This window comes from Lissotriton vulgaris, chromosome 5 (assembly GCF_964263255.1).
Source record: "Lissotriton vulgaris chromosome 5, aLisVul1.2, whole genome shotgun sequence".
In the NCBI taxonomy this organism is placed as follows: Eukaryota; Metazoa; Chordata; class Amphibia; order Caudata; family Salamandridae; genus Lissotriton; species Lissotriton vulgaris.
Window position 1 is genome coordinate 312095122 of NC_141693.1, and position 12603 is coordinate 312107724.

General features: G+C 44.2%; 1 protein-coding gene across 4 annotated transcripts in view; it reads left to right on the top strand.

The window, feature by feature from the left end:
* The window catches only part of RER1 (retention in endoplasmic reticulum sorting receptor 1), a 113487-nt gene that overhangs the window by 40598 nt on the left and 60286 nt on the right, over nucleotides 1–12603 (top strand). For all 4 annotated transcript variants that reach the window (XM_086921540.1, XM_086921541.1, XM_086921542.1 and 1 more), the window contains exon 3: nucleotides 10017–10121. In XM_086921540.1, coding sequence (XP_086777666.1) covers nucleotides 10017–10121 — 105 coding nt within the window. The remainder of the gene's footprint in view (nucleotides 1–10016; nucleotides 10122–12603) is intronic.

The following is a 12603-nucleotide window of genomic DNA, read 5'->3' on the forward strand; positions in this document are numbered from 1 at the left end:
GGTATCACTCTGCACCGTGGAAAGTCACTGTGAAAATACATTAAAGCCCTTATTGGTAACATACCAAATAAAACTGACAGACTTATAAAAAACTAAAGAGTCCCAGAGCTTCGTGACATACCTTTAGAAAGTGCCGATCTTGCCAATTGTTTAATCTAGGCAATACCGATGTAATTTCTGGTGTAACACTGTAGCGTAATACGTCGCTGTAACAAAGCAATAGAGCCCGTATTGGTAACATGCTAATTAAAACTGTGAGACAGCTCAGAATAGAGAGCCGGATGGCTCCATGACATACCTTTTAAAGAGCCATTCTGTGCCTTGTATGTAAGAGCAAGGCAGGCTGGAACGACCGTTCCAAATGCGAACAAGACGGCTGAATCCGCCAGGTTTCTTCGTATAGTTGAGAAGAAACGGCTTCCGTGGTGATTGAATCCTACGAGGGAAAGGAATCACCAGTCAAAGAGGAGCGGGAATTCTAATTGGTTTTAGGTAAAAACCGCGGTGTTCTCGAGGCGGCAGCAGGGGATACTACTTACTAAAACACAAAAAGCGAGGCCGCTGCAGTCAGACGCTCATCTCTGCAAACTCCGCAGGCTGCTACGCGGAGTGGGGGGCGGAGTCAGTATTTGAGTAATGTCAAGGACATAGAAGAGTTACTAGATAGTTGCGGGTAGAACGGCACTACAGAATTGTCTCCAATTCAAAGCAATATTGGGTATCAATAAAAGGATTACTCAAATACTGACTCCGCCCCCCACTCCGCGTAGCAGCCTGCGGAGTTTGCAGAGATGAGTCTGACTGCAGCGGCCTCGCTTTTTGTGTTTTAGTAAGTAGTATCCCCTGCTGAGTTGCTCTCACTCTTTTTCCACGTTCAGAGGCCCGTTTGGGCCCGGACTTCATGGTAAATTTAAATTTAAATTTAAAACTAGAGTACTTTGCTAGATAGGATGACGACTGTCAGGTCTTACGAATTCATTAGTCTGACCTTGGTTTTTTAATTTTACAGATAGGACTGCCCCACCCTACTTCGTCCTTCCTCCCCCCTGTACCTGTCCTGATGAAGACCCCGGTAAAGGACCTAATGTAGCCAACGGTTAGGGGTCGAAACGTCGACGGCTCTCTTTTTCACTTGGGACCTCCGGCACATGCCCCCGATTACATTGAACTATGTATGTGACCGTTGAATGTCCCTAGGTTAACAGTGGTACAATGGATGCCTCAATTGTGTAGGCTTTTTATGTATTGTAATTGTTTCAATTCTTATTTAAAGACTGTTATAATCTAATTTCTCTTTGACTCTGTATATTTTTTTTTGACTTCACACCGCTTTTGAGCACATTCTTCCTTTCCCTTTCCTCCTTTTCCCGACTCGGTCTATTCACCTATTAAATGTGAATGCGGTTCCATATTGATTTAAATCTGGTATTGCTAAATAAAAGACAATACTTGTTATAAGTACTTTTTGATTAACGTTTTGATTCATAACTGTGTTAGTGTGTGTTCCAAACAACACGTTCTCCTTGCGGGGACCCCTCTTTACACTTACCATATAGCGCCCAGGTCCCCGCGACTGCATGGGTTCAACCCCCCTCTTTGTAACGTGCTTTTTTGTGTAAGCCTAGTTCCTCCCTGAAGATTTCTTTTAAAAATGGTTGTAAGTAATTTGTATGTATTTTGTCAGTGAAGAAGTTTGCCAATTCTTTGCAATAGCTGGCAGATGGGTTGATCGCCTGTGATAGCTGGATGGGTGGGACAATTCTTCTACTATTTCTTTTGAGGAACCCTGATTTTCTTCTAATCTTTTGATGAAGTATTTTTTTTTTTTTTTTGCCCTTTGGAGAGTGTCGTGATATCTATTCAATTAAAGTTTGTATTCCTTCCGTTCCTCTAGGCTCTTGGAATTTCACAATGTTTGCCCCAGTTATTTGTATTTTCTTTTCTCTAGTCTTAGCTCTATGGAGTACCCTTTTTCCGGTGGTAATTGCCTCAATGGTTGTTAGCTTTCCATGGGTGCTCTTATCCAGAGAGTTGGTAATGGCTGAATAAAAATTGTCCAAAAAATACTTGAGAGACAAGTCTGTACAAGATTCTGGTGGAGAGAAATGGTCCGAGAAGGAAGCAACGTCTGTTTTACTCCAGGGTCTTTTCTGGATGGGGGGCGAGTTGGCTGGTAATTTCCTGGTTGAGGGTAGAGTGAGCAAAAGCTTGATTAGAAAGTGATCGGACCACATTAATGGGAGTATGTCATGGATTGTGGTGTTTTCTATGTTTGAAAAGAGCAAATCTAGCTTGTGGCCTGCCGCATGTGTCGGTCCTGAGACCCATTGTTTTAGATGAGGATTAACATTTCACTTTCTAGCCTCTTGGAGAGAGGAGCCTCTATGTTGTCAAAGTGAAGATTAAAGTCCCTCATAGATAGGAACTACTTATGTTTTAGACAAAGTGGGGACAACCATGTGATACGATTAGAGGCCAGTTGGGAGTTTTAGCCAAGGGGGTTGTATAGTTATGTGCCTCCTAGCAATATTTGTACTTTGTAGGAAAGCTGTAATACTAGAATGCTAGAGTTTCACATTCTTCTGTCGGAGGGCTATTTTCTGAGAAGCAGTTGTATGTATATTTAAAGATCAAAGCTGTGCCCCCTCCCTACTCTGTGGCATTTCAGGATCTTGTAACCATTAGGAACTGCAACGGTAATCTCGGGTAGAGTGTGGCTGTTAATCCAGGATTCTGTGATGAGGACTATGTCTGGATTGGAATTGTTTATAATGTCTCAAATGCCTATGCAGTGTTTGGACAGAGATCTGACATTGAAATTGATGCAATTTAAGGGTAAACTATCAGGATTAATGGTTTGATTCAAGGGTGGGTCCTTGTTTGGCCGCCTACCCATTTTCAATTGAAGCATGCGAAGAGGCCATTTACATGACCTGGGAACCATAATATACATGAATTAGGCTTAAGTGTGATGGGCCTGTTTAACAATAGGAGAGTCCTTTGCGAGTAGGTTAATCTTGCCTGATTTTCTGGGATGAAACTGGAAGGGATCCTGACGTCTGGCAATGGTCAGGCGCAGACGGGTTTGCTTTTGTCGCGCTTCAAGTGCTGTTTGATATTCAAGGTTTCATCATCAGTAGTTACAAAATGTATTCTCTCTGATCATTTTCCAATGAAACCCTTTTGAAAGTAGTTTCACTTCTGAATTAAGGCAGGAGCCAAAGTTGTGGCAACAGTTTTCAGAGAAAAGCTCCAAGCTAAAGCTTTGAAAGTCAATGTTAGTGTGGTATCTTTTAAATAGGAGTGGCTGTGAGAAGTCCATCTTCAACTCCCTAGGTCATGTTTCACCCTGTTTAAATCTTGCCAGAGTGAACTATTGAACGATGTGAAATGCTCAAGGTCCATCAAAATTAGAATGAACCCGCAGATGCATTTCTTTTCAATTCTCGTCCTATTCCCATTGGCATTCTAAAGCGTTAGACATTCATCATGCAAAGCCGTTGAGAACATAGCTTCGCTGTGAAGGTACCATAGATAACATATAAACAGAAGTGTTCATACACTTTTAATATCCATACATTTCAGGAGAGAATTTCTACACCTATGTGTTCCAGTATCCATGTTGCTACTTTTTTTTTTTTTGTAATAGCATCTTGGTTGCGAGCCAATTTGTTTGCCTCTAATGCTGTATAAATTAAATAAAAATTTGTATTCTATGTCCGGACCGGAGGCGAGGATTATGCTGCAACTTTCCTTTATTCCTTACAGCCAGCAGTGTTTAACTTTAACCTTTTTTATTTTATTTTTAAAAAACTAGCTCTCCCATGGTGTTCTACACAGTTCATGTACAATTCGCCAATCGGCAGTATCCGCTATCCCCAAGGGCATGTGATTCCTGTGGCAACTCCTCTTTCTTTCCTGCTGCCAGCGGTTAAGTCGTCTTTTATTTTCTCTCTCGTTGTATGGGAAAATATTCATGTTATTGTGATGGGTTTTTCAGAGCGTGCTTTGATCTGTTAATCGCGCTGCTATATAATGCCCCCGCGATTGCCAGGGGGAGAGGTTTTGTCATTGACTGTCCCGTTTTATTTGCAAGTGTATTTCGCCTGTTGTTCTCTCACAGGGTCTTCGCGTGAAGTTGCGCTTGTTAATTCTGACTTTCTTCCTCATTAGGTGCTTATTTCCTTTGCTTGGGGCCGCGTGAGCACCACCGAAGCTCCACTCGTGACCCTTGTGACAGGGTGCATCAGCTTGGGGAGGTGCACAGGATAGAACTCTATGATCCGAGCCACTCTCTGCGGTGAGATCAGCAAGTTCAGTCGCGCAGCCTGCGATTTTCAGTCAGATGCATGTTTTTGACAAGCCTGCAGCGGTCTGACCACCTTTACGCCTACAGTAGAGGGTCCGTATATTGCTGAGGCCACAGCGTGACACCCGCAAACTCCGTGGGTCAGATCCGTCGCCCTGAGGCGATTTTATGGTAAAGGCATTGCCTTGGGCTGTTCAGGCACTGACTAGCTGTGGTGGTGGGCGGGCCCAGACCTCATTGACCCCCACTATAAGCAAAGGGTGAGTCTCCCCGGGCAGAGCTTTCCTGGCAGCTGATCTGAGGCCCAAAAATATAGTGTACTATCACTGCCTAAACTTTCTGCCACTACCTGCAGGTTTACCTGTATACGCGTAGAGCGTGCTGCCTGCCATCAGGGTTCGCATGCAATTTTGATCCCTGCTAATCTTCATAATTATTTGCCATGGAGCTGGAATACGCAGAGGAGGAATCCCTGCAGGTCATTCCCCTCGATGAGGAGTTTTGCCGCGATGTGGACGCGTCCATTCATCAGGTGGTGTAGGCGGCAATGGGTCCTTTTGAACGCCGTATGATGCAGTATGTTTACGCCATACAGGCAGAACGACCCAAACACGCAGAGAAGCGCAAGAGCACCTTAACGGCTGGCGTGGGTACGTTTGAGCAACTGAAAAAGGCTTTTCTGTCCAGGCCTCCACCAGTAGAGCAGGATACTACTCCGGATTCCCTGGATGTCCCGGACTTCGGTTCAGATGACTCGGAGGACTCTGCAGGAGACTCCCTGGATGAAGCAGCCCCTCTAGACCCTGGCACCCTATTGTATTCCCTCCAGATACCTCAAAAGATGTGGAGGATTCCTCCGATCTGTTAGTCCCGGAAGACCTAATTCATCCATTGGTCCTTCGAATGGAATCCCTCCCCCAAGGTTTCGGAGTTTGTGGCTCGACAGTTACGCAAACCCTTGGAGAATGAGGTCAGAGCCTGCCTTAGGGCAGAGTGTCCTCGTCTGTCCCTCCCGTGCAAAGTTGGAACAACGCCGGTGGTCGACCCCAGAATGGTGACCTTTATTCTGACGTATGTTAGGGACCCGAAGAAGGGTATTGATAGATCCTGGAAGTCCTGCCAGGACATACTCCTAGACCTCACCGGACCGCTCACCAAAATACTTGTGTTGACCGAGGAGGCCACGGTCGCAGGCACCCCTTTGTCACCAGAGCGAGTTTCCAACTGGGGTGATAGTCTTTTTGGGGAATGCTAATTGCGCCCTGTTTGACTGGGACGACGCTCATTCCTCCTGAAAGTCGATCCCAAACTTTCAGGTACCGGGCCTCTTCGGAGGCGGGCACCATCGCACAAGGTGACCTCTTTGAAGACCCCTTATCAAGGAACTCTTATATTCGTTTCAACTTTCACTTCCTTTGATAAGGCACAAACATCGATAAAGAAAGTCTTCCACCCCTGTGTTTTTGTTGGTGCCGGTCGCTGCAGGGGGCGCTCGGCCGGCAAGTTCTATACAAAAGACCCTCAATGAGGCAGCACCAAAACCACAGACCCCGGTAGGCAGGAATTCTTTCAGTCCCGTAAAGGCTACAGAACCCGGGGAGGCAGAGGAGCAGCAAGAGGCCACCCACTGGCCACAGCAGGTGAGCCTACCTCCTTTTCAACATCTCAAGATTGGGGGCAGATTGGTGTTTTTCAAACACAATTGGAGGGCTATTACTTTAGATGCTTGGGTGCTACAAACTGTAAAGTGTTTCCAAATGGAGTTTTAAGGAACCCCCGTTCAGGACATCCGTCCCAAACTGCTGTTTTTCGCATAGGACAAGATCCCGCTTATCGACAGAGAAGTGGCGGATCTTCTGCGAAAAGGAGCAATAGTGTCCGCTCACTTGCACCCGACGGGGTTTCTTAGCAACATCTTCCTTGTAGACAAAACGGACGGCGGTCAGCGGCTGGTCATCAATCTCAAGGAGTTCAATCAGTGGCTGGTTTATCGCCACTTCAAGATGTAAGGTATTCATCTTTTACGCGACCTCCTGCAGCCCAACGATTGGATGGTGCACCTGGATTTAAAGGACGCTTACTTGACGGTACCCGTTTTCCACCACACAGGTGTCTCCTTCAGTTTCTCTGGAGGAACCAGGTCTACGATTTCGCGACCCTGCCTTTCGTCAGCACCGTGGTGCTTCATGAAGGTTCTTAAACCAGTTGTGGAGACGCTCCGGGTGAAAGGCCTTCGTCATATCATCTATTTGGCCGACATTTTGCTGCTAGAGCAGTGCTCTCTACGTCTAGTTACCCAACTCAAGGAGACCATGGATCTACTCCAGAGTCTGTGGTTTGTCATCAACGACAAAAAGTCCCTTCTGACTCCTTCCAGACAGGTGATGTTTTTGGGGTTTACCATCAATTCGGTAGCCCGCACCCTGAGCCTTCCTCCGCGGAAGATTACCAAAATCTGCAGAGAGCTGAGAAGAATGTTGTCTCGCTCCTCTACCTCACTGCGGCAGATTGCCGGTCTGGTGGGTCTCTTGGCCTCGTCAATCCAGGCTATCTTCCTGTGCCGCTCCACTATAGAGCGCTTCAACGTCTGAAAGCCTACCACCTATGCTGGGGCCTCCAATATGCGGATCAAGTTCCTCTCACGGAGGAGGTCCACATGGAAATGAGGTGGTGGCTCGACCATATGGAGGTCTCAAATGGCAGTGCCATTTTCGGTTGCGATCCAGACTGTCATAGAGTATGATGCCAACAAATCCGGCTGGGGGGCTTGTTGCGGGGACTCTTTTACACGAGGAAAGTGGTCTGTGTCAGAAGGCCAACTCCACATCAATTGCCTGGAATTGATGGCGGGCTCCTTCGCAATCCGGTGTTGGACCAAGAACAGGGTGTCCTGCAGCGTCTTGTTGAAAATGGACAGTGTCTCGGCGGTGCGTTATATCAACCACCTGGGGGTACGAAGTCCAAGGCGTTGGCGGACTTGACCAAGGATCTGTTGACCTTTTTGTCCTTGTCACAACATCTTTGTGGAGGCGGAATACCTCCCGGGAGTTTCCAACGTAGTAGCAGACTGGTGCTCCAGGAGTTGGTTTGACATGAGCCTGTGGCAGCTTCAGCCACAAGTCTTCCAGAGGCTACACGACGCGTGGGGCCCGTTCTCGGTGGACCTTTTTGTATCCAGGTTGGATCACCAGCTTCCGAGGTTTTACAGGTGGAAGCCAGACCCGCTAGTGGCCGCGACTGATGCCTTTCTTCAGAACTGTGCGGCGGACACTGGCTATGCCTCCCCCCTTTTGCGATAATAATGACTCCGATGCATTTTCGCAGGAAACAAGCGAGGATGGTATTAATCACACCTTACTGGAGGTCGCAAGTATGGTTTCCAGTTCTTCTGGAACTTTCTTGGGATTCTCCAATCCTTCTACCCTGCGACCCTCTTCTTCTGAGAGATCCTTAGTGTCATCCACAACCCTTGCCCTGGCAAGGGAGAATGCCTTTAGTGGCCTGTTGGATTTCAGGCATCGATGGAGAGTCTGGAGCTTATCGCAGGAGGCTCCGCAGTTGCCGGGAGCAGCGTGGGCAGACAGCACCAACAAGAGGTATAGATCAGCCTGGTCTCAATAGGTCAGTTGGTGTGTTCGGAACGATCTGGATCCCATGGGGTGCGAAGTGGTAGCAATTCTAAACTTCCTGGCATCCCTAGCTTCTCAGGGTTTGGCTTATCGCGCAGTCAATTCCTATCAGTTGGCAATTTCAGCAGGCCATCTACTGGTCGAAGGCCGCCCAATTGGGGAACACCGAATGGTTTGCAAGCTGTTGAGGGGTATACTCTTAACTCTCCCTCCGGAACCTAGGTATTCATCTCTTTGGGACGTTAATAAGGTGCTTCATCTGTTTCAATCCTGTCAGTCCAATAGGTATTTGTCCTGTAAAGAACTCTCTGCAAAGTTGACAATGCTCTTCTGCCTCATTTTTTGTCGCAGAGTGTCCGAGCAATGGACATCTCAGGACCTTTTTACACTCTGCAGTGAGTCACCTTCCACATAGTCCGTAGGACTAAGTCTGATTCCAGAGTGATCTCTTACCCAGCCTTCGATAGTTCTCCCAAACTGTGTGTTGTCAGATGCCTTAAGGAATACGAAAGCATGACGGAGGAGACACGCCACCCTGGAGAGCGTCAGCTGCTGACTTCCTTGCTAAAGCCATTCAAAGCAGTTACACCTCCGGCTATAGCATGCTGGAACCGATGGGTGATACAAGAAGCGGGTATAAATATCTTTCAATTCGGAGCCCATTCGGTTAGAGGAGCCATGGCGTCAAAAGCTTTCACCCTGGGAGCCAGGCTGGAAGACATTTTGAATGCAGATGACTGGTCTTCAGACTCGGTGTTCAAAAGATTCTATTTCAAACCAGTAATAAACATTGCGTTGCTTGTGGTGGCTAAGCTTTGAACGAGTATAATCCTCGCCTCCGCTCCTGATATAAAATGAAAAATGTCCTAGTAAGCATGACGGAAAGTTTCAATTCCATTAAGGACGGGAAGGCGAGGATTATTCCCTCCCAGGGCTGTGGTGATCTCCTTGTTCCCACCATGTGTGGACACATAATGATGCTCATCACGAAGAAGATTCGTCGTATGGTATAAGCATGCCTCAGTTCGTTGTTACCTTATATGCCTCATGAAGTTGTTTGTGTTAAATTCCATGATATCATGTTCTCAGGCTTGTTGTATGTGGAACTGAGTTTGCCTTAGGGTGTCCTGGAGAACAGAGTCCTGGTTTGTTATGGTTCATTTGTTTCAGGTTCCAAGGGTTTCAAGAATGATTGAACCGACGCAAGAATTTTCTGTTCGCAGTCCAGAAAGAGGAGTTGCCTCAGGAAGCACAGGCCCTTGGGGATAGTGGATACTGCTGATTGGTGGACTGTGCATTAACTGTGTAAAGCACCATGGAAGTGCTAGTTTTTTGTAAAAGAAAAAAAAGTTGAAGTTAAACACTGCTGGCTGTAAGAAATAAAGGAAAGTTGCAGCATAATACTCCCCTCTGCGTCCATTATAGAATTGAAGCTTTTCGTCATGCTTACTAGGAGATTTTTCATTCATTGTTATTCCCAGCAGGAAAATCGCTCGGGCTGCAGGTTGCAGCTTGATTAAACAGAATTTTCATTTTTCTTTTAAAAGAACGATTTTTGTTTTCAATAGTGAGTAAAAAAAAAAACAAATATTGTGGTGTATGAAAGTAGTAAAAAAAAAACTTTGCAGTAGAACTCTGTGGCAATATCTTTCGAAGGAATACTTTATACACACAGCTTTTCCAATACTACAGCTAATACTGGAATAAGACACACTATACGTGACCTTTTGGTGTAAAATGAAAATCCTGCATACTTTCAGGTAGAATACTGTTAACCAATTTGACCATTTGATTTCTCTAAACTATTACAGGAAAGACAGATAAGGCAACAGTGTAATATAGACTTATTCAATTGAAGACTTAAGATGCATCTGTGTTACTGTGCTTTATTCATGAAACTACAACCGCTGAAGGTGGGGTGTGAACTGAGAAGGTGGAATTATAAAATTATCAAAGGGGGAAAGTCTGGCGTTTTTCCCTCCCAACATCCTCTGGGATTTCTGTAAAATAACGGTTTTGTGCAAATTAAATTATAGTATCTTCAAAAACTGATATTAATCTCACTCTTTTCTATCTAGATCTATCAATCCTGGTTAGATAAATCCACTCCATACACAATAGGACGATGGGTTCTAACTCTCGGTCTAAGTTTCCTCTACATGATTAGAGTTTATTTACTACAGGTAAGTTTGCGATTTAGTCATGTAATTATATTCTCCTTAAATGTTGATTATTTTTCGCTTTCCTCCCTTTATATTTGGTGCTGCAAAGTTACTAAAATGTGTTTTGGAATCCTTTTTTTTTTTATTTGTATTGTTTTGTGAGAGCAAACACTTAAACTTAACTGTAACTTTGAATAGTACTTGGTTAACAGTGTCATACATTCTCAAAAGATTTCAGAGTTGTCATAAGGAACAACGAAATATATTTCTCAAGTTTACACTGGAAGTAGTTACTTGAAACAATGAGAAAAGATAAAGATAGTCAGAGATACATGGGTGAGTGTGCTTCTACAAACAGAACTAGGGTGTTCGCTTCAAGGCAACAGACGCAACCACAGTCCTAAAAAAAGCTAATGGGTCCGGCATTGTCTGCCAGGCTTTTGGCATTGCCAGTACTTGTTTTGTCTTGTAATGGATTTTGTAAAAGGCTATTCTGGGGGGAGCTGCATGAAACTTGCTTGAATAAAAAAATGTTGCATCAAAGCAAAAATATGTATTTTGGTCTCAAAAAGCTCATATTGCCGTAGTAGACCCTGTAACTGAGGGAAAGTACTTGGCGTGCAGATGTGCTGCCTGTGAAAAAGCAGACGGCCATCCCTTAAAGTGAAATTATCCAATGGTAAAGTGGGCTGACCAAGTGACCCATGCTGTATGCTGTAGAGTGTGGAAGAAAAATGTGAACACAACAGACCAATGACAAAAAGGACTAACTAAAAACTCCGAAAAGTAAGCATAAAAACATATTTGATGTTTAGTAGAATAATTGGGATCCTTGGCTCACTTACACGGTTTCAGAAAATGCACTCGAGTACCAAAATTGCAGAAGGTTTATTCAGTCATCATCATGATTTTGCAGTTTCCAGTATACCTCTGCTAATTTGTCCTATTCTGCAAGACGCAGCCTTTGGACAGACCATACCTCTAACAGCAACGGCACCATGAGTGTTTGGAAGATGCTGCCAACGGAAGCAAATGGATTAAAACTGCAACCAGTTTTAAGCATACAGGATTACAGCTCGCAACCAGCGCAGCTCTTTGCAAATCAAACTCCTGAAAAAGTAAAAAGGAAACCTTGAAAAAAATGTGAGTGCTGTATGGCGTTGCCATCTCTAGCCACTGGCTTTTGTGCTGGAAGGTAGTTGATGGGCAGGAAAATTTGTCCAAGAGCATCTGGCTGCAAATGCTACTGAATTATTCAAATAGAAATGTTCTAGTTTTGGATAGTGGTCTTCTTTACATGTCCGTTGTTTCAGAGTCGACTGTACCCATAGTTTTTTCAAAATCTTTTCTTTTTGGTGTGTTAATTTTAGTGATTTTTTTTCTTTTCTATTTTATGTGATATATAGTATGATAGTTTTAGGATTTAAAATATTATTTTGGTCTCTTGGCTTAAATCTGTTGGCCATGGAACTGTTTTTTGCTGCTTTCTATAGTTGATTGGCATATTGGTTTTACGAAATCTGTAGGCAAAATTGAGTCTTTTATATAATTAATCTAGAAATGTATTATTATAAAAAATGGCTATCCTAATCGGGCATTTTTAGATCATTAGGCCGACTTATGATAACATTGATAAAGCTTTTCTTCAATTAGATGCCTTGGCAGCCCATCTGGTGCCCACTTACCTTATTAATGCAACTTTTCCTTGATATGCTAACAGTACAGCTTACATAACACTTAGCACTGAATATAAAATGACAGCCCCATTTGTAGTCTGTAAAGGAGCGCTCCAAAGAAACACATATCCCCCTTCTAGTTTAATGTCTGTACTTTTTGATATGGTGGCATCCCTTTCTTTAAAAACGTTGGATGCTTCCAAATTAGAACGTTTTCCTATTTCATTTTTATTACATATGGGTGAAACTGTACTAATAGCATGCACTATTTGCATATGTTAGGGTTTCTGTCTTACTACTCGGTCCAGCAAGACATTTGCGATCAGTGTGGAGAATTTAAGATCCTGACTGCTGTGAAGAAATCTACTCCCAGCAGACAATATTTCTTTAATTGAATAAAGTTAGATATTGTTAAAAAAAATGGGGCTATTTTGGCTTGTGCTTTTCCAGTAAGGAGGGCAGGTCACTGCAGGTCCATAAGAGTGATGTCTTGCTAACATAGCCCGAGTTCTCTCCTTATTCAGATTCAGGTTGAGTAACTGCAGCCTTTCGCCTCCAATTAAAACCTATTGCTTCAAAAATGGAACTAGTGCAATATAGGGTGCATAGTTGGTCAGGCAAATATAGTGTCCTGTATAGTATCTCAGAATCTTTTTTTTTTTTATGCAACGTGTGTAATTTGCTGCAGTTAACTCAAGCGGTCTTTTTGTTGAAAGAATTCGGGGTCTATTGTGTAATCAAAAGAGCAGTGTAACGCATATGTATTAACATTAGGGTCACACAGTCTCCAGCGTGTCATAAGAGATGTTTTGCGATAAGAGGCAGCT